Source organism: Oryzias melastigma, linkage group LG5 (genome assembly GCF_002922805.2).
Source record: "Oryzias melastigma strain HK-1 linkage group LG5, ASM292280v2, whole genome shotgun sequence".
Lineage (NCBI taxonomy): Eukaryota > Metazoa > Chordata > Actinopteri > Beloniformes > Adrianichthyidae > Oryzias > Oryzias melastigma.
Genome location: NC_050516.1, coordinates 3,436,771 through 3,463,814, shown reverse-complemented (window position 1 = coordinate 3,463,814; position 27,044 = coordinate 3,436,771). Strand labels below are relative to the sequence as shown.

At 38.4% G+C, this 27,044-nt stretch overlaps 2 protein-coding genes and 1 long non-coding RNA gene across 3 annotated transcripts in view; all 3 read left to right on the top strand.

Moving 5' to 3' along the window:
* The window catches only part of LOC112145770 (integrin alpha-5), a 54,605-nt gene extending 37,411 nt beyond the window's left edge, over positions 1–17,194 (top strand). The window contains exons 20-30 of the mRNA XM_024271212.2: positions 4,864–5,014; positions 5,123–5,215; positions 6,249–6,328; positions 7,899–7,979; positions 8,070–8,175; positions 8,247–8,405; positions 8,482–8,583; positions 13,309–13,422; positions 14,657–14,758; positions 14,830–14,952; positions 15,864–17,194. Of these exons, the coding sequence (XP_024126980.1) occupies positions 4,864–5,014; positions 5,123–5,215; positions 6,249–6,328; positions 7,899–7,979; positions 8,070–8,175; positions 8,247–8,405; positions 8,482–8,583; positions 13,309–13,422; positions 14,657–14,758; positions 14,830–14,952; positions 15,864–15,947 (1,195 nt within the window). The 3' untranslated portion in view covers positions 15,948–17,194. The remainder of the gene's footprint in view (positions 1–4,863; positions 5,015–5,122; positions 5,216–6,248; positions 6,329–7,898; positions 7,980–8,069; positions 8,176–8,246; positions 8,406–8,481; positions 8,584–13,308; positions 13,423–14,656; positions 14,759–14,829; positions 14,953–15,863) is intronic.
* Positions 17,195–17,457: 263 nt separating this feature from the next.
* On the top strand, positions 17,458–19,348 carry LOC118598735. Its single transcript, XR_004947829.1, has 2 exons — positions 17,458–17,594; positions 19,145–19,348. It is a non-coding gene; the product is annotated as an uncharacterized LOC118598735 (long non-coding RNA).
* A 4,129-nt stretch (positions 19,349–23,477) lies between these two features.
* The window catches only part of fbxo2 (F-box protein 2), a 5,932-nt gene continuing 2,365 nt past the window's right edge, over positions 23,478–27,044 (top strand). The window contains exons 1-3 of the mRNA XM_024270816.2: positions 23,478–23,630; positions 24,878–24,937; positions 26,768–26,894. Of these exons, the coding sequence (XP_024126584.1) occupies positions 24,901–24,937; positions 26,768–26,894 (164 nt within the window). The 5' untranslated portion in view covers positions 23,478–23,630; positions 24,878–24,900. The remainder of the gene's footprint in view (positions 23,631–24,877; positions 24,938–26,767; positions 26,895–27,044) is intronic.

Here is a 27,044-nt window from a genome sequence, read left to right as displayed (position 1 = left end):
AAATCTGCCCTTTTTAAGAATTGTTATTCTGCAGCTCATCAGAAATACAATTCCGGGTTGTGGCTTCTGACTGTTGGTGCAGAAGTTAGCTCAGCTAATATCCCATCAAGCTTTTGTTTACACTCTCTCATGCTAGTTTACAGCTTCTCACAAGTCCAAGCTAGCATTAGCCTAGCACAGGGGTCTGCAACCTGCAGAGCCAAATGTGGCTCTTTTATCTCTCTATAGTGGCTCCTTGGCTGCTGACCCAAATCAACATAATTCGTATATTTTATATAAAAAAAAAAGGCATCAATGCAAATCCAAACTTCTTAAAGGCTAAAATAAGACTATGCTGCTCCTTCAATGTTTCGTTTAATAGAAAACAAGCCCAAATGGCTCTTTTACTGTAAAAGGTTGCTGACCCCTGGCCTAGCAAAACAACAATGCGCAATGCTCCAGTGATTTTTCAATTATGATTACGTAGTTTTCAGCCAAAATCAAAAAGTTTCTGTAAAGCAGCAGCGCTTAATTAGTAATTCACTGTGGTTGCAGAGCAACCCCGCCCCCTTTCCCCTCCCCATTGCTGAGAGCTCTGTGTTTACATGCTCTCCAACTAGCTTACAGCCCCTATACCCCCAACCTAATGTTAGCACTGTGGCATAAATGGTGAGAAATATTGTAGCTATCCAGCTGTACAGTTTTGCGCCAGATGTCAGGAAACTGATGATGTAAATGGATAAAAATGTTTGCATTTATTCTTCTGCTCCTTATTCACAGTATTCAAAGTACTCAGAGGAGTACTCAGAAATGCAATTTTGAGCTGATTTTTTTCATATATGTCCTCTATCATCAGCTACAAGAACATGTTAAAAATACCAAAAACACTATTTTAATTGGAGTGGATCCTTAAAACACCAGGAAAGCTGTGTATCGTAAGCATAACTATGAACACATATTCCATTTGGAATTAACTAAACAACATACTGGTGAAATCACCATTTTTAGTCATGATTTAAGATTCCTTCTCTTGTGTTTAAAGTTTGTTTTGAAGCCCCCTCAGTGCCACCAAACCAGGACTTTTAAAAAACATTTGAACTAATGTGATAGTTCGACTAAAACTGGTCTAAATCAAACTTCAAACACTGTGCTAAGCTTCAACAGCACGCAGCAGCATCCAACAAAAATGACTGTGTCGGCTCTGCATCAGTTGAAAACATGAAAATGATACTAAATATGTTGGAAAAAACGTGACATCTCCTCAAGGCTGTCATCATTTCATGTGACTCCAAACTGTGATTCAATTAAGATAATTTGAAAACATTCAATAAATTCAGTTAAATGATTCAATAAAGTTGGGAACAATATTCAGACATGACCATGCACTAAAATCCACAGTCTCTTAAAGATCCACTCCGAGGAAAATTATGTTTTTAACATTTTCTTGTGGCATTTTCCCACAATGGAGGACATATGCAAAGAGAATTGACCTGAAATTGCATTTCTGAGTACTTCTTTATCTAAATTGTTGAGTCAGGAGTAGACACAAAAGTACAGTTGGAAAAAGCTTGTAAATGTGACATAGAAGCTACCTCCCTTTTCTGCTCTATTCTGATGCATACATTTGTTAAAACTAGATCCATAGATCTTTGTTTTCCTTGTCTGACCTAGTATCTGGGTTAAAACTGTACAGGTGGATAGCTCCAACATTGGTCAGCATTTTTGTTGCACTGGTAATATTAGGTAGGGTGGGTGTGTGAGGGGCTGTAAGCTAGCAGGAGAGAATAAGCAGATGGATGAGGGGAAGGGGGGGACTTGCTCCATGCCAACAGTCCCGCCCGCCCACAACTCAGAGGTAAATTTCTAAAGAACTTCTGTCACTCTGCAGAAATTATGTCCTAGAAAATGATACATTTTATTTAGGCCAAAAGCGGGTACTCAAAAGACCACTATGTCATATCCCTTAATCTTCATGCTGACTGCCCTCAGAGCTGTGTGCTTGTCAAGAAAAGAACCACAACAGAAACCCATTTTCCAAGTATGTATGATGATCTCTTCTGTATTTAAGTCATTTGAAATCATTCTGTTGTCATAATCCCTTCTAATCTTTAAATCGGGTCGCTATTGTCCTCCTACTTTGCAATTTTTTCATTAAGGTTTATGACATAGTCATGGGTCATCAGTGTTATCAGCAGGGTACCCAGGACATAGCCTTGTGGAGGGGGAGCCTGTGCTGAGTGTACACAGTGCAGTTACATAATTGGTGATTGAACCCTGTAAAGTCCACTACATCAAAGAACTGACAGAAAATTCAATATTTTTTTAAATTCAATTTTTTAAACCCCTTCATTGAAATCCAAAAAATTGAAATAGCATTGTTTTATGAGTTCTAGGTAATATCAGTTATAATACATTGGAAACTTGGTAAGTTTTGCTTCCAACAATTCAAGCTGACAGTGCAAAAAAATAAAATAAAAAATAAAATCCCACCTTAATTACCCACTGTCTCAAATTTGATCCACACATTTTTAACATGGTGTAACTGCATTATAACTGAATTTTCAACTAATGTTGTACTCTATTAAATATGCAATTAGTTTTTTAAGAAAATAATGACAGTTAGTCTCACCAAAAATTTTAAAAAAATTAGCAAAACTTTTCCTGCCAAAAGTGTCCTTAACATTTTATGGAGGCGGCCATTTTGACCTATGATTTTGACTTGACCAATAAAAGGCCTTCTACTGCCCCTAGTGGAATGATAATGCACTACAGGGCTGAAAACATGGACCAAAGCATATACAATCAGTTTTTAAGGAAAGTTTTGGTCATGCTAATGAGATAGTAGGGGTCTCAGATTTTTTTTATTTGATTAGATAACTCAAATAGTATATGTCCTTTATACATTGTTTACTCTTGAATGATGACTTGAAAGAGTCTTCAAGTCTCCTTGATTTGCCTCTGTAGAGTTCATCAGGTCAGTGGCTGAAAAGTCTGTTCAATTAGTGATGTATTCTTGCTTTCAGAAAGACACAGGGGAAATATTTATCAATGTCTCCTCCGATCACCGTGTAAACAGGCTCTGGCTTTCTCCTCACTGCCAGCATATCTGTCAGAAGGAGTGTTTTGCATTATACACAGTCATGTGAATTATGTTAGCTGCAGAAATATAATCATAGTTCCCATGAAAACTCAAAGATCTGCACATATTGTTGCCTTGGGACCTCATTCGGATGATTCAGCACTTCACCGAACAGAGTTTGCCTTCACCAAAGTAGAGGAAGACGCAGCAGATTTACCCCCCTTGTTTGATAAACTTGCCCTGGCTTAATCAAAATCATCTGGTGGTGATCTTAGCTAGTGTGGGGTCACTGCTTCCAGACCATCTGAAAACAGGGGGGTGGGGAGATGGAAATAAGATCCAGAGTTTACCTCATTCTTCTCGAGAAAAAACGTGGATTTACTACCACCACCCCCTTTTCCGCGCTTCAGACGGGGGAGGGTCGGAGTCGCAGCGTGTCAGAGGAATTTATCACAACACCAGAAATGTGTCGGCACACAGGGATGTCACTGTGAACGCACGGAACACGGCGGGGGTCTGTTTCCGGAGACAAATCACTGCTTTCACATTTTGGGTTCCGACTGACATCGGGGGAGAGTGGCCTTCAGGGAGCGTCAGAAACAGGGATGCATTGTCCTTCTCTGATTTTCATTACAGTTCATATGAGGGGGGTCGAGGTCACGGCTTCAAACAGGCGCAGCAGTAGCAAAGGTAGCTCAGACGGAGCTGCGTCTGTAAGTGGAGCCATGCTGTTTTCAGTCGGCTTTACAGCTGCAGATAAATGTTCTCTTTCAGACGGGGAAAAGCAATGCTTGAAATACAAGACCCCCATCAAAAGTCTGTTGCTGAGGTTTGGCTTTATTGCATTATTCATAACTTCATGTAGTCGAAATTCCTCTGTGGGTAAGACTTGTGTTAGGTACGAAGTAAATAGTCAAACATCTAGCTATCAATCAGCATCTGAGCACGCCTTAAAAGACTCATTTGACCACTTGAGAAAGCAATAACTCTTAAATCATTGGTAATAGTTCATGTTAATGTGGCAAAAACTCTAAAGAGTCTGCGTACAACTCCTCCAAAGAGATACGGATTGCATATCTTTAGATTTAACTTTTATTTTATCCAAGATTAGACCTGATCCTGGTCAAAAGTTTATGGTTTTTGAAAGTAAGCTACCAGGAGAAGTGTTTGGATCGCTCACCAAGAACTATTTGTTGGATGTAAAGTGGATGTTGTACAAGTGACTTTTTCTGAATCTGCCTATTGGTAAATAATAAATGGGGTATACTGTAGGTTTGTAAGACGATATCGATTCAGTCAAATATTGCGATACTTGTATGGATTTAAAGTGCTGTCAAGATGATATTTAATTATGCATAAGCAAAAATGTAGTTCAGCATCTTACCTTTGTTTTCCATTTAAACCCCGGACCGCTACTTGCTAGCACAGCACTCCGAGCCTTTTTAAGCAGCTCTACACCACACCAAGACAAGTTTATGACTTTATTTGTGTGAAAAGTGAATACATATTCAGATATTTTTTTATGAAGTCCTAAATCTAAAAAAAAAATAAATTAGTGTAACATTTGTGACATATCGTGATATGTGCATCGTGATACGTATTGTATTGCCAGACTCTTGCCCTAGTACACTTATTTTGCACCCGATTCAAAAATTTAAAAAAATAAATACTCAGAAATGCCTTTTTAATCCTAATTTTCTTAACATGTGTCCTCTATCATCATAAAAAGGCCATGCAAAAAACACAGTTTTCATCTGAGTGGTTTTTTAAAAATCTTTTGCCCTTCTCCTGTTTTCTTCTTTCAGTGATAGGTCTGAGGTTTACCTGGGGGATGAAAACACCCTGAGTCTGACCTTCAACGCCAGCAACAAGGGGGAGGGAGGGGCTTACGAGGCTGAGCTCTATGTTGTTCTTCCTCCAGAAGCTGACTACAGCGGGATAGCACGCGACGATGTGGTGAGAAAGGCCAGACGGAAATATCCCAACACTGGTTCAGCTGTGTTGTTCAAATATTACTCATAAATGGCTGGTGGAATCTGATTTTTGTGTGTATTTTTGTTCCAGAGTTTGACTCAGCTGGCGTGTAGCTACGAGACAGAGAACCAAACTCGCTATCTGGTGTGTGATCTGGGAAACCCCATGAAGTCTGGAAGCAGCGTAAGAACCAGAAAATCCCTCATTGTGTTTCAGCAAAAAATCAGGATGAGTGATGTGTGTAGAACCGACATGTCTTAACAGTGACCCAAACAAATCCTTCTTCCATGAGGTAGAGTGGTGATGGGATATCATCAAGCACACTTGTATCCTGACATTTTTTTTGTTGTTGTATAAGATAAAATGAAGCTGTATGTTTTTGTAAAATGTCTTCTTAGACTTCTCAAAAGCAAATCTTTAAGAATCTTTTAGACTACCAGCCACTAAAGTGTAATTTTGTCAAACACAGTATTTTGTGATGACATTGTTTTTTACAATATTTAAAAAAAACACATATCAATTTAATTTTTTGATCTATTGATTGATACATTTTAAGCAATTTCAAAGAACAATGGAGAAAAAGACGATAAATGAAAAGTACTAAAATAAAACCAATATTTTTTAGAAATTAAATCATAAATTGATCAGAAAATAAATAAAAAGAAAATGATACTATCTTTTGAAATCATAATTGCTCTGAATCAAAAAAAGCCCCAGTTTTCCCTTATACACATATATTATATTAAATCCAATAAATATGGTTGTCAAAGAGAGTTTAATTAATTTCTTTAAAAGGAAGTGGAAAGAGCAAACATGGATAATTCACTCATAACATGATTTAAGGATGTTTTCATTTCCTAATGTTGTCAAAGACTTTTAATCCATATTTTAACTTTTTTTTTTTATTCTCAAACATTTTTCAGCCAATGTTTTATTTTTAGGTGTGTCTATTTTCTTTTTTTCATCATTGTTCATTTAATTGAGATTTTTACTTGTTTCTGCAGCTCACTCATACAATGCTAAAAGTGTAGTTATTGTGGCTGATTTTGAAAATAAAATTAAATGAAAAAATGTTTTATTAGAATGAATGAAGTTAGTCTGTATTCTAATTATCTTTTGTTTTAAACCACTTAGTCCATGATTTTTAGGAAATCTTAACTATTTTCTCTGTATTTCTGTTTGTTCATCATGATGTATGGTCATTTTCTGTATGTAGTTGTGGGCCGGCCTTCGTTTCACTGTTCCAAGACCGAAAGACTCTGATGACACTGTAAAGTTTGAGCTTCAAGTACGCAGGTAAGTCTTTGATTCAGAGTTAACCTTTGGTTAAGATGTTCACTGAACTTAAATGAAAATAACATTCTTCTTGATTGTTTCTTCCAAAAGTTTGCATATTTCAGCTGTGATCAGGCACCGTAAAAACTGCTAACAGAGAAGTCAGTCTCTTGTAAAAATGTGTTAATGCTTCTCATCGATAATACCAAAGAGACACATAAGGTGGACATATTAACAGAAATCTTTAGAAAAATGCAAAAATTCCTCTTTGGTAAAGGATTTTAATACAATCAACAAATTTAAGACAAATAATTATTGCACAAATCTAATATAAGCTGCATACACTGCTGAGCTGAATGCTAGAGGCTAAATTAAATGTTTGAAGTATGATCAAAAGAGCTAATGTGCTCATTTTCATGCTAAAAAATATTGAATAAGTGACAATTTATCACTTTAAACTTTATTTAAAAAAGTACAAGATGCATCAAAAGGCCCAAAAGTTGTAACAATAATAGGACTAAGGTAAATATTTGATTCTAAATAATATTTCTCAAGTTGTACCAAGTAATGTGGCTTTATAACATCTCCTAGAAAATGTGAAAAAGCAATCATAGTTTTTTTTTTTTTTTTTGCAGACCAACTCAACTAACCTAAACTTTTCTAAAATTGTTGTTTTATTGAAAAACATCAAAAGTACAAGGAGGACTATTCGCAAACTTACTTTTACCTTTCCAAAAACATGGGAACATTTTAAATCCCTCATTGAAATTGGATTATGCCTTAATCTTGGAAAAAACATATAGTATAACATCAGTAGAAGGCATAATGTCACTATGACAACGTGCACATTTAAGCTCAATCGAGCTGCAGCTTATGGTCATGAAAAAGTCACCAGGGTGTTAAAACTCAAGAAAGACTGTCCTCAAAAGTCAAGGCATGATGTCATGGCAAAAGCACCCTAAATATTTGTAGGTGTATCCTAGAATCATGTGAAGACTTGTCCAAAAAGCTGAAGAACTGGAATATCAAAAATTTCATGCACATTCTATCAATTTTGATTTGATTTTTGTTAAAAAGTCACTCAGGCAGACTGTCCAACTAAAGACTCACTAAAAGGAAAAAAAAAAAAAATCTAATGAAACCAAGACATGTGTCAGGGATACTCAAAAGAAGTTTTGAAATTATCAAAGGATGGCCACGGGACCTATTGCTTGGAAGCCATTTTGTGGCAAAGTGTGAAGTTTGGCAATTTTCACATTTTCAGGGCTGCGATTAACAAAAAACCTTGGTTGTCAAGGAAATCCCAAAATTTACTTCGGCCGATTTTATCAAAAATTACATTGATGTGTTTGTCACTCCCAGGCGACCAACAAATAAAATGGTTGCTATGGAGATAAAAGCATTTCAAAAGCCACTATTTTGAAAAAAGTTAGTTTTTTAAGGAATCTGATCAGGGCATTTCTGACAAATTTGATGATTTTGAGTGTAACAATACAGCTTTTGGAAACGTATGCATCATTAGCACTTTCCCAGCTTTAATTTAACTCTATCATTACTTTTGTTTGTTTTTTTTCTTGCGGATGTTTTGCAGTAAAAATGCTAATAACTCGGAGAGTGAAGTGGTCGTGTTGGAGCTGAAGGTTGCTGCCAAGGCTGATCTCATTCTTCAGGGGTGAGGCCTCCTTTTCTACTCCAGCAACAAGTTTAATCTGATGTAATCCTAACTATTGTGATGGCAGCTAACATGATAATCTTGTGGCAGCGTTTCTCGGCCGGACAAAGTTATTTTTTCCCCTTCTGACTGGAGTGCTCGTCCCGTTCTGGTTGAGGAGGGAGACGTCGGCCCTGAGCTTCTGCAGGTTTATGAGGTAAGCGGTACTTTTCCTGTTCATGCTGTTATCTGTCAGCATCTCCATTTACATTTTTTTCTCCCTTACAGCTGGTGAATAATGGTCCCAGTGTGGTGAGTCGGTCCAGGTTAGAGGTGAAATGTCTCCTCAGAGCGACGGGCCACAGGCTGCTCTACCCTGCAGAGGTCATCACTGAGGGGCCGCTCAGCTGTTCCTCCAAAACTACCTTCAATCCACTGAAACTCAAGGTGAGCACGCCCAACCAAACAACTTGACAGCTTTCTTCTTGGCTCCAGTGATCAATGCCTTTGCTCTTGAACGCAGCTCCAGCCTCCAGCTCCAAACAGCCTCACATCTGTGAAGTCTGAGCACGACATCCAGAGGAGGGAGGCCCGAAAAAGCCCCTCAGCTGCTCGAGGAAACTTGGTGAGTCATAGTCAATTGGAAAAAAAATCCTGTTTTTACTGGCTTTTATTTAAAAGCACGTTCTATTTACTGATGCACACCTCTAGAGGACAGCTAAATGACTGGTTTAGGAACTCAACGTGCCCCATAAATACCTGAGGAGGCCCCTTTACTCTGACTGTTTGAAGATCAGTCATGACGTGAGTCTGAAGAACTGCAAACGCCCACCTGACAATGCATCCTCTCAAAGACTCACGCTGGTGAAAATCATGTTTTAACATGTTGTATGGCATTTTTCTCATAATGGAGGACATATAAAAAGATAATTCTTTATTGAAATTGATTTAAATCAGGAGCATACAAAAAATGCGCCAACATAGAAAATACGCTGAGAGGACTCAATCTCCTTTCTCTGCTCGATTCTGATGCATCCACTAGTGGACGAATAGATCCATGTACGTCTTTGTTTTTCCTTGTCAGCTGGTATCAGGCTCAAAACTGTATGGCTGGATAGCTCCAATATTTATAAACGTTAGAATGGAGATGTGAGGGACTGTAAGCTAGCGGGAGAGCTGTCAGCAACAGGGAGGGGGTGCACTGCGGCAATGGTCCCACCCACAACTGGTAGGCGAATTTTTAATAAACTAACGCCACTCTGTCCAAGAAAAAAAAAAAAACAAAACACATGGGTTGTACTGTATATGTCATACCCAATTTTCACTTAAAAAGCCTTAATATAAAAAAGCAATTCTTGTTGTGCTTACTAATGTTGAAACGACTTTGAGAGGTACATGGCGCTCTGTCAAAATGTATTTTTTTGAATTGCAAAATTATTGTATATACGCTAACAGTAGCAGTGTCTGACAGTGTTTTCTTTAAGTATTACTAACAAAGTTAGGAGTTAGCATAGTCACAATAACATTTGCTTTAGCTGAATCACTATTTTTTTTAGGTGTTGCAAACAGTTGGGGGTTACAGCTATTGTGAATATGCTAATGTTGCTAATGTGGCCAACATTGCTAACATGTAGAATGTTACAAACAAGTTTTTGAGCCACTATGAATGCAGTAAATGAAAGTCTGACTCTTGTCTGGCGTAATACTCCTTATAGTTTGGTGAGCCTTATATAGGACATGAATTTAAAAATGGATCATTCCTACTCATTCTCACTCCCAACTCTTCATATATGGACGTATGGTTCGGGCTCCCTCCACGTCACTATTTGACGTTTTGGGTGTCCCTAACTCGTCGTTTTGTTTGATGTGCTGGTTGTTCTCATTAAATCAGGGGTCCCCAACCCTCAGGACGCGGTACCAGTGTCCGGTTAGGGTACCGGTCTGCATCCCGACGGCTGTGGACCCCTGATTAGCATATTATTTCCCAGTCTTTGTGTAAGTTGTATTTTTTGGATGGGCTTTGATAAGCATGATGCTTCAGCCCATTTCTTTTTGGTTGATGTTGATGATCATTTAAAGGTTTAAACTTCAAACTTCTTTGGCCTCAGACCGGTACTGGTTTGTAGCCCAGAGGTTGGGGAGCCCTAATTTAATGGGGACAGCCATGGAAAAACGAACAACCACTTTAAAGCTTGAAATCTCTTAAAAAATGAGGACTGCTGTCCTCGTGTTGGGTATTGAACTACCTCCAGGTTCTCATGAAACTGTGTTGTCGCTACAGCAGAGTCACTGGGACTCGCAGCTTTGTGTGGTAAACATTTGGATCCAGATGAGATCAGTTCTTCCCACAGAGGAAATGCAGACAGATGCGATGAGCTCTGGTCAGCGTCTGCCGCTGCGCACTCTAATTGCCTGCGAAATGAAGTTAATTACCTCTATGATTTACAGTGTTGTGTTTGTGGGGCTTCCATCAATGACTGGAATGTGGGTGTTCATCTGAGTTGAGCTGATAGGAGAAACTCCAGCCCAGAAAATAAGCTTCTACACTTCCATCCATTTATAACTTTTAATGTCAGAACTCTGGTTCTGGTTCAGTTTGCAGTCCTCAGTGTGGGTTTAAATGGTTAAATAATTGACTGTCATCAATGGGAATTTGAACTGTCCAACATCATGCAAACACTAACCCTACATAATGAGTGTTGGTTGGTTCCTTGGTATTGATGAAAGCATAAAGATCTATTGATCTATTGTAAAGGTGTTCCTAGTGGTCTTTTAATTGAGATTATGCCATTTTAAGCCATAATAATAATAATAATAATAATAAAAAAAGTCAATTCCTTGGACAGTTTCTGCAGTAATTCATTAGGTAATTCACCTCTTAATTTTGGGCTGGATCATTGAAGCAGAGCAACCCATCCTGCCCGTCCATTACCTTTAAATATGTTACACTCTATCCCGCTAGCTTACAGCCCCTCATATCCCCAACTTAACATTACCGGTGCAACAAACATGGTGACCGATATTGGAGCTATCAAACAGTACAGTTTTGAGCCAGATCTCAGATCAGATGAGGAAAAATGAAGACGTACATGAATCTATTTGGAACATTTAAAATTGAGTTTGTGACCCTCCCAACACATTTTCTATTTAACGAAAAGCTCTTTTTTAAACATTTTTTCATCTGCTCCTGATTCACAACAATTTAAATAAAGAAAAACTCAGAAATGCAATTTAGGTTAATTTTCTCACAATATATGTCCTCCATCATGTGGAGGACATATATTGTGAGAAAAACATGCTAAAAACACAATTTTCATCAGTCATTTGCATTTTCTTTTTCTGTGAACTCGTTGGTGTGTATCCCTTCTGAACAGACATCAGAGAGTGCAGCACACTCCTGTTTTATGACACGCAGACAGCTCTGCCTTTGATTTAATTAAACTGATCGCTTGTTCTGGTTAGTGATGCACATTTCAAAATAAAGCTGGACTTTCTAAGGGGTGGGAAATCTTTAACTATGTTCTGTATTGTAGTCTTTGCAAGCTCAGAAATGTCACTTTCTATGGAAATAGACTTTTTTTTTTAACCAGATTGGGGTGGACATTGTTTTCCTATTAATGAAGCAAAAATAAAACAAAAATAACTTATCTGCTGCTTTATTTAGATCATTGCTCCGTTGCAAAAATCAGCTTTTGAATTTATCCATTTGGTTTCATGGAGCCTGTCCCGGCTACTGGGACAGGGAATAGGCGACTGCCTAGGGCACCATCTTCTGGAGGGGGGTGCCAGATTGCAATGATTAAGCTATTATATTAATTATTTTATTTTTATTTTTACCAGTTTAATATACTATTCATTTCTTCTGAGATAGATAATGGTAACAATTATAAACATAAATAAAGTAACTCAAAAGTTTGACATAATCAATAATTTTGCCTGCTGCTGCTGCTGTCTAAGATAGGTTGGGGTGGGGGGAGAGGGCGGCGCCATTGTCACTTTTCACCCTGGGCGTCATTCAGGACAGAGTCGGCCCTGGGCGGGGTCCACCCATGACAGGTCTCCAGTCTCTCACAGGGCCACACAATCACACGTACACTTAGGGACAATTAGAACCACCAATTCACCTATGAAGCATCTTTTTGGAAACCGGAGCTCCTGGAGAATGCTTTTAACAGTTTTTTGTCAAAACCAAATTTTTTGGTCCATCAATTATTTCAAGTCATTTGGGTCTTAGCAGCTCCCCACCATCATACTTTCTCCACCATGTTTGACTGTTGCTCTGGTGTTTTTTTTTCCCTAAAACTGTATTAGTCTGACTCCAGATGTAACAAACAGCTTCCAGAAAGTTTCTTTTTTTGTCTCATCAGTCCATAAATTAATTGTACTGAGGTTTTGAAGATGATCCAGATGTTTTATGTTTCATATGAAACTAGTCTTTTGTTTATTGCTTTCTCTTTCAACTCTTCAGTTTTAGTTTCTGACGTCCAATCATGAACTTTAGCTAAATCAAGCGAGTCCTCCACTTCTTTCCATGCCGTTCTGCTTCTTCTCTGGCCTCCTGAATGGAACCTCTTGGTGTTCTTGGACTCATTTTGGTCGGGTACGCCGGACCGGTTCTCCACGTTCTGTTTTCTTTTACCCATGTGTGGGTAGTGACTCTCACTATGGTTCTCTGGAGGCTCAAGGCTACAGAAATGTTTTTGTAATTCTTTGAGACTGAAACATGTCTTCTATTGTGTTTGTCATCTGTTTGAATAACTTTACATGACAGCTTGATGAGTTTCTGTTCGCTGCTTCACTCTGACAGAACGCTTTTGTTCATGAGATTTACTGATGCATTAGGTCAGACGCTTCAGATATTTTACCTCAGTATGTAGAATGTCATTGAATTCTCTAAATTCTTTTTATCTTCTGGTTATCTTAAACTTTGTTTGAGAGTTTGAGTTGTTGGATGTAGTGTTTGTTGATCTTTCTTTATAGTATTTATAATTTTGATCTTGTCCAAAAGTCACTAATCAGTGGCTCATCTGCAAAACTTGAAAATATTAAGTTTTCTATAATCTGTTTCAAAAATAAATAAAAGATGAGAAAAACCACAGCTGGTGTGATCAGATAAAAGATTCATATCAACAATTTTCTTAGAGAAAAAGGAGTTTTCTTCCTGCCGAGACTTTAATTTAGGTAAGAAATAAATAAAAAAAATATATTTTTCATGACAAACTTCACATTTTAACTACTAGAACTCTTTTTTTGTACAAGAGTCCCTAACAACTAATGTTAGATTTTGAAGGATGAATACATTTCAAATCAAACTTCACTTTGATCCGTGTTTGACCTTGTGTCTGTGCAGTCGTGTGGGGCCGTGGAGTGCTGGGAGCTGAACTGCAGCGTCGGCGTCATGCAGAGGGGGGGCAGCGTCATCCTGACTGTCCGCTCCAGAGTCTGGACTCAGAACTTCATGGAGGTGAGAAACAAAAGCTCTCAGAGCAGAAAAAGAAAAATGGAAAATTTCCCGCTGGGAGGTGCTGCCCTCTGCTGGAGGAAAATTGCTACACCAAATTATTTTTCTCAGAAACAAACAGCATGAATGTTTAAAATATAAAATCAGCCCAGAATTGGGAACTTTAATCTCAGGATTTAGTTAAAGTACACTTGTCAAATTAAGAATTCTGAAAAAAAGTAAAAAGAATTGAAGCCATTTCTTATAAAATGTTTTCTTAAATATATTACGCATATTTTAAAAGTAGTTTCTGGGAGAGGGGTAGTTTTTAAACACCTGAAGCCAATCAGTGGTAGGAATATGGAAATAGATCTAAACTGCAGTTTAGGGCAGAGGAGGCTGAAAATGTGTATAATATCTCACAGTGATGCCAGTTTAAAATGACAAAATTAGAATGTAAAAACATCATGAAGATAACACAGTTAAACTTTTAAAATAATTTAAAAATACAGAGATTTAGCTGAATGTTATTTTTTTCTTGACTACCACGAGATTGTTCCTCTGCAGAGTTGTGTGGAGGGGAAGTGAGGGTGTATTTTATAACTTTTTGTTCACATGAAATCAATATGTTTATTTTTTTCTTGGTGTTTTTGGATGTATATGTGTAATCTGTACTCTTTATGGGCTGAACAGGTTTTTAATATCATAAATGTTTTAACAGGTTAAATAAAGATTGAATGTGGGAGATTGTTTTGTTGTTGTTGTTGTTGTTGTTTGTTTTTTAAGCTAAAGAAGAAAAAACAGACCCACAGTGGACTGGTGACCATACACAGAGTGTACCCTGCCTTTGCTCATCAGTAGCTGGGATAGGCTCCAGCAACCCTGTGACCCCAAAAGGGATTCAGTGGGTTCAGAAGATGGATGAATGGATAACTAGTCCTTCAATTTTATTTTTTATACATTTTACAATGTGTGCTTTTGAGTTTAAAACAATTTTCAATTGATTTTTAATTTGTAAAAATCTGTCAAATTTACAATCTGGTGTTTCATTCACTTTTAGCTGATCCTTATTTGACCCCAAACAGGGTGGGATTTGTTTTTAAACATGGAGCAAACCCATAAGACTTTAATCTGACTTGTAAAAACTGACTTGAGAAATTCACAATTATTATTATTTCTTGTCAAATGCTAACGTCCTTCTGTGTCTGCTTCTTTCTGCATTTCCCTCCAACGGTTGTTTCTCTTTGCTTTTCTCCAGCGAGGTCACAAGCAGCTGAAACTAGAGTGCTTCGCTCACTACAACGTGACCAAAATGCCCTACTCGATTTCTCCCAAATTCAAACCGTCTGGATCCAAAAAGGTAAGTCGCTCTGCTTTTGAGCACATGCTCTTTCTCATCATGCTCTAAACTGCGGGCATGCTTTCATGCAGGTGGTGGCGACAGTGATGTGGAGTAAACCTGACAGTCTGTTTTTGGTTCCGGTGTGGATAATCATTCTGGCTATTCTGGTCGGGCTGCTGTTGCTGGCTCTGCTCATATATTTACTGTACAAGGTAATAAGCACTACCAACGCAATCTGCATAATGTCAAATATTTGTTTTTTTTTGCTTTTTTCATAATATATTTTGACTATTCCATTGAGACCCATTCAAATCGATTCAATTTTATTTACATAGCCCAATTAGAAATAGAACTTCCAGCAGACACTTCCTGTTTGGAACACGAGGCAGAAGTGTTTCACTCAGTCCAGTTCTCAATGGTTCTACACAAAATCTAGCGTACAAAGACGTTTATTCAGCTACAGAGAATGAAAACTAACTTTTCTCAAAGGAAAAGCGGAAGTTTAAAAAAAATTGGATGGCAACTTAAACCTTACACCGGATGGTCCGTGAAAATATGACGTAAACTGGTCCATGGCCTAAAAATGGTCAGATGCCACTGTTCTAGGTATTTTCGTTCTAGGTGGATCATTTTCATAGTTTCCTTTCTCGTCATTCTTCTGCTCAAATTTTTTTGTATCGTTTCCTGATTATCTTGTCTGAGAGATGTACTCAGAGTTTGAGGTCAAATCTGTTACTTTGTAATGGATTGCTTAATTAATTGTCCTAAAATTTATATTTTTTCAAAGAAAACCATATCATTACCCTCTACTACCATGCCTGACTGTTAAAGGTGCACATCTCCAGAACACAAGGACTTGTTCTGGCTAACCTTTAGTGTCAAAAACTTCTGTTTCTTCTGTCTTCATATTGCTGAATTAACATTGGTATCATCCTTTCAAGATGTAATAATAATAATTTTACACACACACAAAAAAAGAAAACTGGATATATAAATGCAAAAAAGTTTTTTTTTTAAATTGATAAAAATGTAAATAATCCTACATTTGTGACCAGAACTACAGTACATACACCATGTATATTAACTGGTTTTAATTTTGTGTACTTTCCATGGTCTCCCACAGATGGGCTTCTTCAAACGTCCCGATCCGTACGGCACAACCATGGAAAAGGCCAAACTCAAACCCCAGGCGTCTTCTGAAGCGTAGATTCCTTCAACTACTCCAAAGAACTGGAAGATTCCCTGCGTTCCCAAACCACTCGCTGGATTAGACATCCCGTTTGAGCAAGGACAGTGAGGGGTGCTGTATCACTGGAATGCACTAATAGCTGGTGCTGCACTAAACTTGACGGCAGCTGAATCTGCACTGCTGTGTGGATTTGAACGCACTGCCAACAAAAGGCACTAAAGTTTGTGTCTTTCCAAACACTTGTGGTTTTGTTCATGTTTGCAACCCCAACAGCTGATATCTCTTGAAACCCCCTTCTGTTGTTTGGCCCGCAGTGGACACCGCTTGTTATTTATGGCACAGTGTTGATTACTGAGTGTCGTATTGTACTGTCTGCAGGAAATACCTGACGCGATTGCAAACTTCTTGACTTGAATCATTTCTCTCCCATATTGGGAGGTACTGTGTGTTTGATGCAATGTATTCACTGTGTTATGACCCATTGATGTTGTGGCTCAGAATAAATCCAGATTTTGTATACTCACTCAAGCTTATTTTCACGTATCAGCTGAGAGTTAACCAAAAATGGAGGCACAACTTGGTGAGGATGTGTGCAGCTAGTTCATCTGCATTCGTTTCTTTGCAGATGACGTGCTTATTTTCCCTGAAGCCCTCCATCATTTTTGACTGTCGTAAAGCTTAGCAAGTTATCTCAAGCATTTATGCTTTATATACTGGAAGCTATTGCTTAAAGTTAAAGTCCACTACATCAAAGAATTGACAGAATTTTTTTGATAATGAGTGATTTGGTAAGATTCTGCTCACAAAAAAGTTAGTTTTTGATACAAAACATATTGGGTGTTCTCAAATAAAGCTCCTTATTTATCCACCCTCTAATTTGATTCTTACATTAACAAGATGTAACTGTTATAAAGAATTACTTGTAATTACATTTTTGCATTATATAAATACAGCAAGTTATAAAAAAGCAAATTATTACCATAGAATTGTAAAATTTAGGAAAACTTCTCCCACCAAAAGTGTGTTTGATATTTCTTGGAAGCAGCCATAATGAATTGAGCGGGAAAAGCCCTCCTACTGCCCCTCTAGTGGAATAATGATGAACTACAAGGCAGAAAACATGGATCAAGCTATAAACAGTTGTTTTTTTTTTTAAGGAAAACCTGGATTCTGCCATAAAGTTAAGGGTCTCAGAAATGTATCAAATATAACACGAATGGTTTTAGGATTAAGGGGTTTTACTTCAGGTAAAAAAAAAAAAAAAATCCATTCTTACTTCCGGGCTGCACGGTGGCGCAAGTGGTTAGCGCTCTCGCCTCACAGCGAGAAGGCCCCGGTTCGAATCCCGGCTGGGACCTTTCTGTGTGGAGTTTGCATGTTCTCCCCGTGCATGCGTGGGTTTTCACCGGGGACTCCGGCTTCCTCCCACCGTCCAAAAACATGCTTCATAGGTTGATTGGTGACTCTAAATTGCCCCTAGGTATGAATGTGAGAGTGAATGGGTGTGTGATTGAGGCCCTGCGACGGACTGGCGACCTGTCCAGGGTGTACCCCGCCTTCGCCCATCAGTGGCCGGGATAGGCTCCGGCACCCCCGCGACCCCGAAAGGGAAGAAGCGGTCAAGAAAATGGATGGATGGATGGATTCTTACTTCCTAAGTCTTCTGTGAGTATGAAAGTTTGTTTTCTGACAAGTTTAAAGGGTAACTACGCAGGGAAGTTGGAGTCTGACTCCACCCACAGTCAAATTGGGAAAATCCGGTAAGAGGGGCGGGGCTGAGAAACAGGACTTTTACCGTTGTAGGTAGCAGATGTGCTCGGCCTGTCAGATCAGCTCGGGGGCTGGCGCATAGATGACGTGTAAGATTGTGATTGGTCCAGACCATTAGACCACTGTCACGTGACACGGGGAATTACACAGAAACTTCAATGCTACTAACAATGCACGGATTCTTCCCGAGTTAAAAACCGAGGAGGTCCGAACAAATACGTTAAGAATCACAAAAGGAGAAGGAATATCTGCAATCAGCCGCAAAAACTTTGACAGCGAAATAATCCGAGAGGAATCATCACAGGACAATGATCGTTATTTTAATAGAGAGAAATCAGGCTGGGAAGCATGATGTCTGAGCTAAAGTGGGTGCTAGCGAGTAGCATGCTAGCTTGCTGTTGGTTGCACATTAAAAAAAAAAAAGAAAGTAATTTTATCTGAATACACCCTGCCAATGTTGAACTTCTTTCTGGTCGCACGGACCGGATGAAGTCCCGCTAGAATATGCAGCTCACGTTCTGCTCCGTTACACAAACACTGAGGAGAGCAGACGTTAGAGAAGGAGCTGTCAATGCCAAAATAATAAATAATAGCCCGAGCAGATCTCAACACTTTTTCCTTTCTTTTTTAAAAAATAAACTTTATTGTAAACGTCAGTTTCAGTACAGAAAATCTGCAAATTAGCCAACTCGTTTGTTACAGTTGTGTGACGTCATCACTAGTCGCAAGCCCCCGAGCCGATCTGACAGGCCGAGCACATCTGCTACCTACACCGTTACTGGAGCTGCAGATCATGAAGTAGGACTTAAATGGTTTGACCAATCATGAAATTCAACTGTAACACCTCGTTTCAACCCATAGAGGGCAGCACACAGACTGTTTCTGACTACATTTTCAAGAAGTAAACAAGATTATTTTAATTTGCAAAAAAAAAAAATTGGCTGTGACCAACAGACAGCACTTTTAAAGCACCATTTATAGAGGTCAACAGCAAAAAAAAGTTAATTTAGGGTTTGGTTACACTTTAAAGAGTAATCTACAGTGACCTTAAGTGCAAATCACATCAACTAAACGCAACAAAAGATCACATAAACAATAAAAAAAAAAAAACACATTCTAGAAATCAAAATAAAATTCCACAAACCAAAACGTTAAAAAAAGCATTTTATGAATAATTTCCAGGAAACGTGTGTCAGGATCTGTGGGTTTCTTGGCCCTCTTTGCTTTCCATACCTGCTTACTCCTGTTTTCTGGTTGCTGATTCCACACAGCTGAGCTTTGGATTACTTAAACTTCTCTCCTTCTCTTCCACTTTGCCAGTTTGTTGCGCTTTCTGCCTTAGCTCAAGCCTGCTCTGCTGGTTTTGACTCTTTTTCTGCCCCTGGATTTTGATTCAAGTCTGTTCCCCTGGTTTGTTGCATTTCTGGATTGGATCCCACATGTAGGACCCTGGCCTGGATTTCCCTGCTGCCCTCAATCTCCATATTGGCATCCCCAAAGTCAACTCACCTGCAGGTTGTACCTACACCTGTACTTTGTTCCCTCCATTTGAGTTAAAATAACTCTCGTGTTTTTGTTACAGACTCCCCTGTGCATCACCTCACAGGGCCTCACACCACCTTGAGCTTCAATAAACCGTGTATATCTAACCCTCGGTGTGCTCCTCTTTGGGTGTCCGACTTTGTGCATTCTGACATGTACATATACCAAAAAATGTAATTAGTTTTCATTTAAACATCACAGTCCTCGGCAAACAAATGCTATTGCAGCCAGTTTCACATTGCTGTGTTAAATTAAAGACATTTGTAAAAATATATTTTAGGAAATGGCATCTGTTAAATTATTGACCAGAACTTATTCTGTAGGGAATGATTTTAGATTAAATAAAAATGACAAACCCACAATGAATAGAATCGGGCCTTCTATCAACTAACCAAGCACTGCTCGGATCAGATACTGCAGACTGAATATTTTAAAGTGTAATGCCAAATTCGGACCCTTTCCACCAGGCAACTTTTTTTCCAATCTTATTGTTCACTTTTGGCGAGTCTGTGAGTAGAACTGAAATCCAGTAACTTATTATAGTACAAGAAGTCAGACAACACAGCTCTAAAGAGAGCAGAAAAATTTAGGAAAAAAGCTAAGCAGACAAAGAGATGGAGGCACAGAAGACCCTGCTTTCTGCCAACAATTTCTTTTTTAGACCTTCTGACATGCCTGTTTGTCCATTGTCCATTCCTCCTCACCATCAGAACAAAACACTTTTCTTCTGGTAAATCCTATTTGGACATTGGCAGAACGTCTTTCCTCATATGACTCTGTTCTCGGAAGATATTGACCAATACCAGCCATGACCTTTGGAGTTCATTTTCCGGTCATGACTAGTATTGAACAATACCAACTGACCATTTGATAATGACTGGTATTGGTATTGACCACTACCACTCATGACCTTTAGAGTTCATTTTCAGGTTTTACATACTCTGATATAAGTAGGAGAAAGGGTAAGTGGCCCAACAGCCACTGTGAAATACAATTTTAACTTCTATTAATTCAGATTTATGTATTCTCTACCTATCTGACTCTGACTCTAGTTTTATTTTGTAAAATAAGCACAACTCCACAACTCCGTCTCAGTCGTTCACCCCGGTTATATGCCTTAATTACATTTGCTATAGCGGTTGCTCCGACCACTAAATTAAAATCCAGAGTTAACAAAAAAAAAAAAAAAAGGTCTTTGGAACATCTTTGAGCAGAAAAGATCCAGTACAAAATTAATATATTTTTTAAACCCTTCGAAATTTATTTTGTAAAAGCAATGTAAATTTTAACCCATAAGAACCTATGGTGACATCAGTGTAACAGAAAAATATCAGAAATGGGTTCTGTGATCCACTTGGTTTGTGGTGCATTCCACATCATTTTATTTTGAAGGAAAAATGGCTCTGGGTCTTTATGGGTTAAATATAGATGATATCAGTTACGATACTTTTTTCAGCTTGAGATACAAAAACATGGACATGAGTGCTAAGGAAAGGCACCTCATTTCCCAATCACCTCAAATTTGATCCACACATTTTTAACGTGGTCTAACGGTATTATAAATTATTTGTCAACAAATTTTGTATTCCTTAAATTTAGTAGGTTGTGATTTAAAAATATGACTTACAATTAATGAGTCGTTTTCACCAAAAAGTTTTGAAATTAGCTAAACTTTTCCCGCCAAAAAGTTTTTTTTTTAAATTTCATTTCATTTTGAAATGAGCAGGAAAAGCCCTTCTACTGCCTCTAGTGGAATGATGGTGCACTACAGGGAAGAAAAAATGGGTCCATGGGTATATCCAATGGGTTCTTGAGGGAAGTTTGGATCTTGCTAATGAGATTGGGACCTCAGAAAAAATCTGTATTAAATGTGATAAGAAATGGTTATATAAGGTTAATTTTAGGTTGTATTCATACAAGTCTGTTGGTCCGGACTGGGTCTGCTTAATTTAGACCGGATTGAATCCTGAACCTTGCATTTGGTATATAGTCAGACTGCCTTTCAACTGGACAATTCTGTTTCGAATTAAGACTTGTAAACAAAAGCATGTGACTGAGTATATCTGAGGTCCTATGCTTTTCAATAGTTCAGTTATTCAAACTTTTTACTTCGCTAACCAATTTTGAACGTCTGCATTGTGGTCAGGACAACACATACTTGCAACAGTAGAGGTATGCTGCAAGGCTGTTACTGAGGAAACGGCTAAGACGGTACCAGTCGTGCCATGCTGTTCATGGCTGGTGAGGCACTGATGTCATCAGTCAGATTTACAAACATATGAACCCTACAGAGCAGCTTATTCACCATTTGATTAGCAACAGTTAAAGTGTGTTGTTTAAAATTTTATTTCAGCATTTTTCTTCTGTATATAAACAGTAGCATGAAAAAAAATCACCAAAATTTACTGACTTTTACTTATAAGTAAAGTCTGTGTGCTGCTCTTTCTGAAGAAACACTGTTTTCAAGTCTTTCTTTTCTTTCTTCAGTTTTATAAGTCTGTCTGTCTCAAAAGAGATCACTGCCTGTGACGTGTCTCCACAAATATCTGAGTTTAGGAGTTTAGACATTAAGAAGGTGCAAAAGATTTACTCATTTGTTGGGGTTTGTTGGGAAATATATAATCTTGGCTAACAGAGGGGTTGCAGAGCTGCACCAGAAAAACTGGATGTGACCAAGCCTTGTGGCAGAGAGAGTTAGAGCTCCAGGAATTCTGCTGGAAGACTACTGAGAGCTTAAAGTGGAAGATTATACCAGATATACCTAAAAGAGAAATACATAAAGAGACCAGTCAAACAGGATAAAGTAGAAGCAGGACCACTTAATAACTTTGTGTTATCTGCTCATGACCTGGGGACTGGGAGGGTAGTCGTGTGACCAGTTGTATTACCAGGTGTTTCTTTGTGAGTTGGGTGACCAGAGAACACCGAGTTCTGTATATAAACCCCTGAGTTTGAACACATGGTGTGGTCGCTGCAGTGATGCTGACACCACCCAGAGCTCTGTGCAACATTGATCCAATCCTTTATTAAAAGGGTAATTTTGACCTGTGTTTGCTTGCTCTATTCCTGATCAACCAACTCGGGGAGGTGATCTGGAGAGCAACCTAAACAGCTGCTGCTGCCTCACCTGCTGCTGTCTCGCTGTATTTGAAAACCCACACAGAAAAAGGTAATCATAGAATAGAAATGTCCAAAATATGATATTTGATTTTTATTTTTCATAAAAAAATGTTTTATGCATTTTTATGCTATATTTAACAGAAAGGTCACCTGCTTGGATCACTGGATCGTACACTGATCAGTGTTCATATGACATATAGATGTTCAAATTTATTACGTTAAAAGTGTTTTTATGAGCCTGCATTTATCCAACCAAATATGGAGCTTTCGTGGGTCTTCGTTAACATTTGTCTGTGGATCATTGTGGATCCCTTTCTACTGTGTTTAGATCCCTTAATACCTGGTGATAGTGGTATTTGGTTCCACTCCGAGCATAGGGCCTATTCAGACTGAGAAAAACTTAAAGCAAACCGAAGCTCAGTCTGGAATTGAACTGGGACCACCTCAAAAGATGGGTCAGAGCGGTTTCTGGTCTAAAACTTGAGTCTGCTTGGGTGCATTCAGACTGAAGCGAACTCTGGTTCACCTTCAGTTGTAAATTTGATTCAGTTTTTCATCAAATTGAGCAGGACAACTCCCTTTGTGGTTATTCAGTTTGCTGACTCAGTTCCTCATACTCAGAGATCCCTTTTGGATATGTCTTACAAAACCAGCTACAAGAGCTGCTGCATCCACATTAATCTAATTTTTTTGTAATGGACTAAACCAGCTCTGCTGCTGCAGTCTGCACTAGTGCATGCATGCATGCAGTCCGGCCCCCAAATTTGCTGACACAAAAGAAATGTTAGAACCGAACCTCTGTGAAAGGCAGTAATGATCTGTGCTGTGCTAAATGCTGACCCACTTCACCTCCTGTCTTTTTACAACAATTCAGAAGTGACAAAAAACAAACAACTAAAACAAACTTTTATTTAAAAAAAAAACAAGGTTGATTTGAAAAAGGCTTTTACAAGGGAATTCTAATTTAACATCAAACAGCGAACTATGTGCATTTCACCTCTTGTACCACACAAAATGCTGCTGCATGTTTTCTTTATCTGCTGTTGTGGTTTTCGCTCTGATGTTTGTGCTGACTTTGTGTATCTGATGAATTTCTGGATTCTGCAGAGGGTAGCCAAGCAGATCCTCTTCTGCCCAACCCCCTTTCATGACTAGCATTTTGTCTGTGTGTGTGTGTGTCTGCCGTCTATAAAAATCTGTGTGTGACAAAATTACCTCTCTGTGTAGAAGCTTCACTGCAGGAAGGGGAGTCAGACCAGGTTCTTTGCTGTAAGTATTTTCTTCTGTGTTTTTAAAGGGCTGAATGTGCTGCATGATCAGAGCATGGCTTTGCCATTTTCACCTCTGAGTCGACAGTGACTCAGCTGTTTGAGCATTGCAGCAAACAGTCAGTCTGCAAACTAAACCTTCGTCGCGTGTACTCGTTCATAAAAATAAACACTTTATTGTTATTATTTTTCTGTTGTTGTGTCTGGATCTTAAAATTGCTCAAATGAAGAACAAATTTGGTATTTGGTCCGGTTAGCATTCAGAAAAATGTTCAGTCATCCTCAACTGTTTTTCTGCTCTTTGTCTGGCATCTTTTTATCCCATTTGATGCCTCCATTCAGCAGATAAAAGCCCAGGACTTTGGTTTGTGTGCTGTACTGTGAGTCAGCAAACAGGGAATTAGTATTTGGATTCTGCAACATAGCTGATAGATCATCCAAGTCAACAATAATGTTAGCTTATTTTTTATTTTTTAAAGGAAGTCCATCTATGACGGAAAAGAGAATAAATGCGATTTACTGGAAAAAAAAAAAAACATTTCAAGGGGATGCTTTGATTTTTAGATGTTTTCAAATAAATAAAAAAAATCTCACCAAGAAAAAAACCCCAATAGAATGGTAATAGAAGTATATGGTATTTCAGTATATTTAAGTTTTTTTTTTTTTAAACTTAAATATACTGAAATACCATATACTTCTATTACCATTCTATTGGGTTTTTTTTTGTCTTGGTGAGATTTTTTTTTTTATTATTATTTTTTAAAACTTGAGGGGGTCATGATTATCATGGATATGCATTCCTGTTCTCAAAAATTCTCTCCCATCATATTTTTGATGGGAGAAAAATAACAAGAGCTGAGGTAGATAAGACAGAAGATTAAAAAAGAATTAGGCAACAAATTCATTGAGTTAGCAAAAACTGCGAATGAATGATGTCATCACAAGTCTTGTCAATCAGGAGTTTTTGCTCTCAGCCATTGACTGTATTAGTGCACTGGGCCGAGTGAGTGTGACGCAATCCATAAAAATTGGCTTACCACATACTTTTTTTGAGGCATCTGACTGGACAGTTTATAAATGGAGGAAGACCACATGATACACCATGAGTGTTTATAATCATTAAAACATAAAAAGTCTCTACTACCATTACTCTTTCGTTATTTTGTGTCCTTGTTTTCTTGCTTTAGGACTACAGCAGTTGTTGCGGATAGGAGTCTACTCATGTCTGTCTTCTTTTTTTCTGTACAGATTGTTACAAACTTGATGACGTCATGCCCAGAAATCTGCTGAAAAACCCCTGTGGAGAAGGTAGTTAAGTGGAAAAGTGATTGTTTTACTCTTTAAATAAGATGGAGGCTTGGACTTGAGACTCTGGTTTGAATTCGAAGGCAACTTGAGTTTGGCATTTACTTTGAATCATATGTCTTTACAAGCGTGTATCAAACTTTATGCATGCATATTTGGGACTCAAGTTTTGGAACTTGAGCATTGAGTATATGTATTCTTTGTTTTACACCAAGGACTTTGTTGTCAAGTCTAACAAAAACAAGTATTCTTTTAGTATTCTTTCATTGGTGGGGATGCAGACACACCAACTGATTATGACTGAGACTTGACTTGAATTCACAGCTAAAGATTTCAGGCTTCAATTTGTGGCCAATAACTCGAGACTCTACTGATGTACAAAAAAGATTTGAAAGCATCTCTTTTAAAATAATGCTCATATTTTGAAATTCTTTGACAAAATACCGAAAGATTATTCATCCATTCAACTTTTTTCACACATCTGGGACCAAGGGTGTTCAACCTGTCATTCTTAGTTGATCATAAACAAATACTAAATAAACCTGTTTCTGCATATGGAATTTAAAACTTTATTTTTCAAATGTTTGTACAACTTTACTGTACCAAACTTTTTGGTCTGTGATAAAGATCCAATAGTTCAACTTATTTACCCTCACTGGCTAAATTATCGGGCACAATAGTCCAATGAGTTATATAGGCTAGAGTTGCTATGCTAGCTTGTTGCATATGCAAAGTTGGATGCCATTGTGCTGTGCTACAATAGCGCAAACATATAAAAAAACAAGGATGTGACTTTTCACAAGTAAATTATTACTGTAATCTAAAGAAAAAATGTATAGAAACATTTTAGGAAGATCTGAGTGAGTTTACCCTCAGAAAAGTGAATGTTTAGACTGCTCTTGTATCTTATTCAAAGTCAACAGTAGCTTTTAGACTTTGGATTATTTCCAAGTTTTTTGGCAGGACCATCTATGTTTTTTTGTTTAATGGAGGATGACCATGATATTTGTATGTGCGATCGACCTCAGATGAGACCACATTACCATATTATTAGAATTACGTAGCATATTACTAAACAGAGGAAAATAAACTAACCCAGATTTCCTCAGTAGCGGCAAGCGAAGCGAGAAGAGCCCAGCACTAAATCCCCATCTAAAGGATGGACAGGGACGTGCGGCGTATGGAAAACCGCCTGCCCTTTGTCGCGCGAGTGCTGGAGTCCTTCTGATAGAGGCTGGGTGGGATTCACTTGTGTATTTGCCCCTTAGTAGTGCAACAGGACTGGTTCGATAAGACCCGGCCACCGCGTACTGTAAGGCAAAGGCTGCCCAGACATTGCCGCAATGGAGCCGTGGACTGAAGTGGTCACTGTTCCCTCTTCCCGGTCCGTGGGACCCTCTAGACCGGTGTAACTGTCAACCGGGCTGCACTGTTCCCAGTGCTTTCCGACCGCATTGCGCCAACCCGTGTGGGGACTGGCCCATATACAACAGCAGAAAGAGGTTTGCAGCGATGTCGGCTAGCCACTGACCGATCTTAAAACACGAACCAAGGAGTCTAACAGCTCGGTAGTTCTTGGAAGAATGTTTCCAGTAAATTGTTGAATCTATGCCACAAAGGATTAAGGCAGTTCTGAAGCAAAAGAAGGTCCAACCTGATACTAGCAAGGGGTACCTAATTAAGTGGCTGGTGAGTGTATAAGAAGCTAAGATAAAAATGTGTGAATAAAAACATTCCTGTTGTCTTTGGCTTTTGAGATTGGAAAGAATTCAAATTTTGTGTGACTTTTAAGATTCTCCTTAAAAAAAGCTTGATTGTGGATTTATGTCTCAGAGGATCTGGAATCCTGGGAGCTGGTGGAAAATGGAGGGAACGGATGGATAGTGGAGGACATGCCGGGGGACTGCGGTCCCGACTTCGAGAATGACGAAGTAAAGAAGTATTTTGCAACTTCTTTTGAGTAAGTGCATGGATAGAGTGGGCATGCAGATGGCTTGCATGAAATATCAATGTCATAGACCACTCGGTGAGCCCACACACAACACATTTTTCTCTACAAACAAGCAGCAGGCGACAGGTCATAATAAATATATGAACAACACGGGGATAA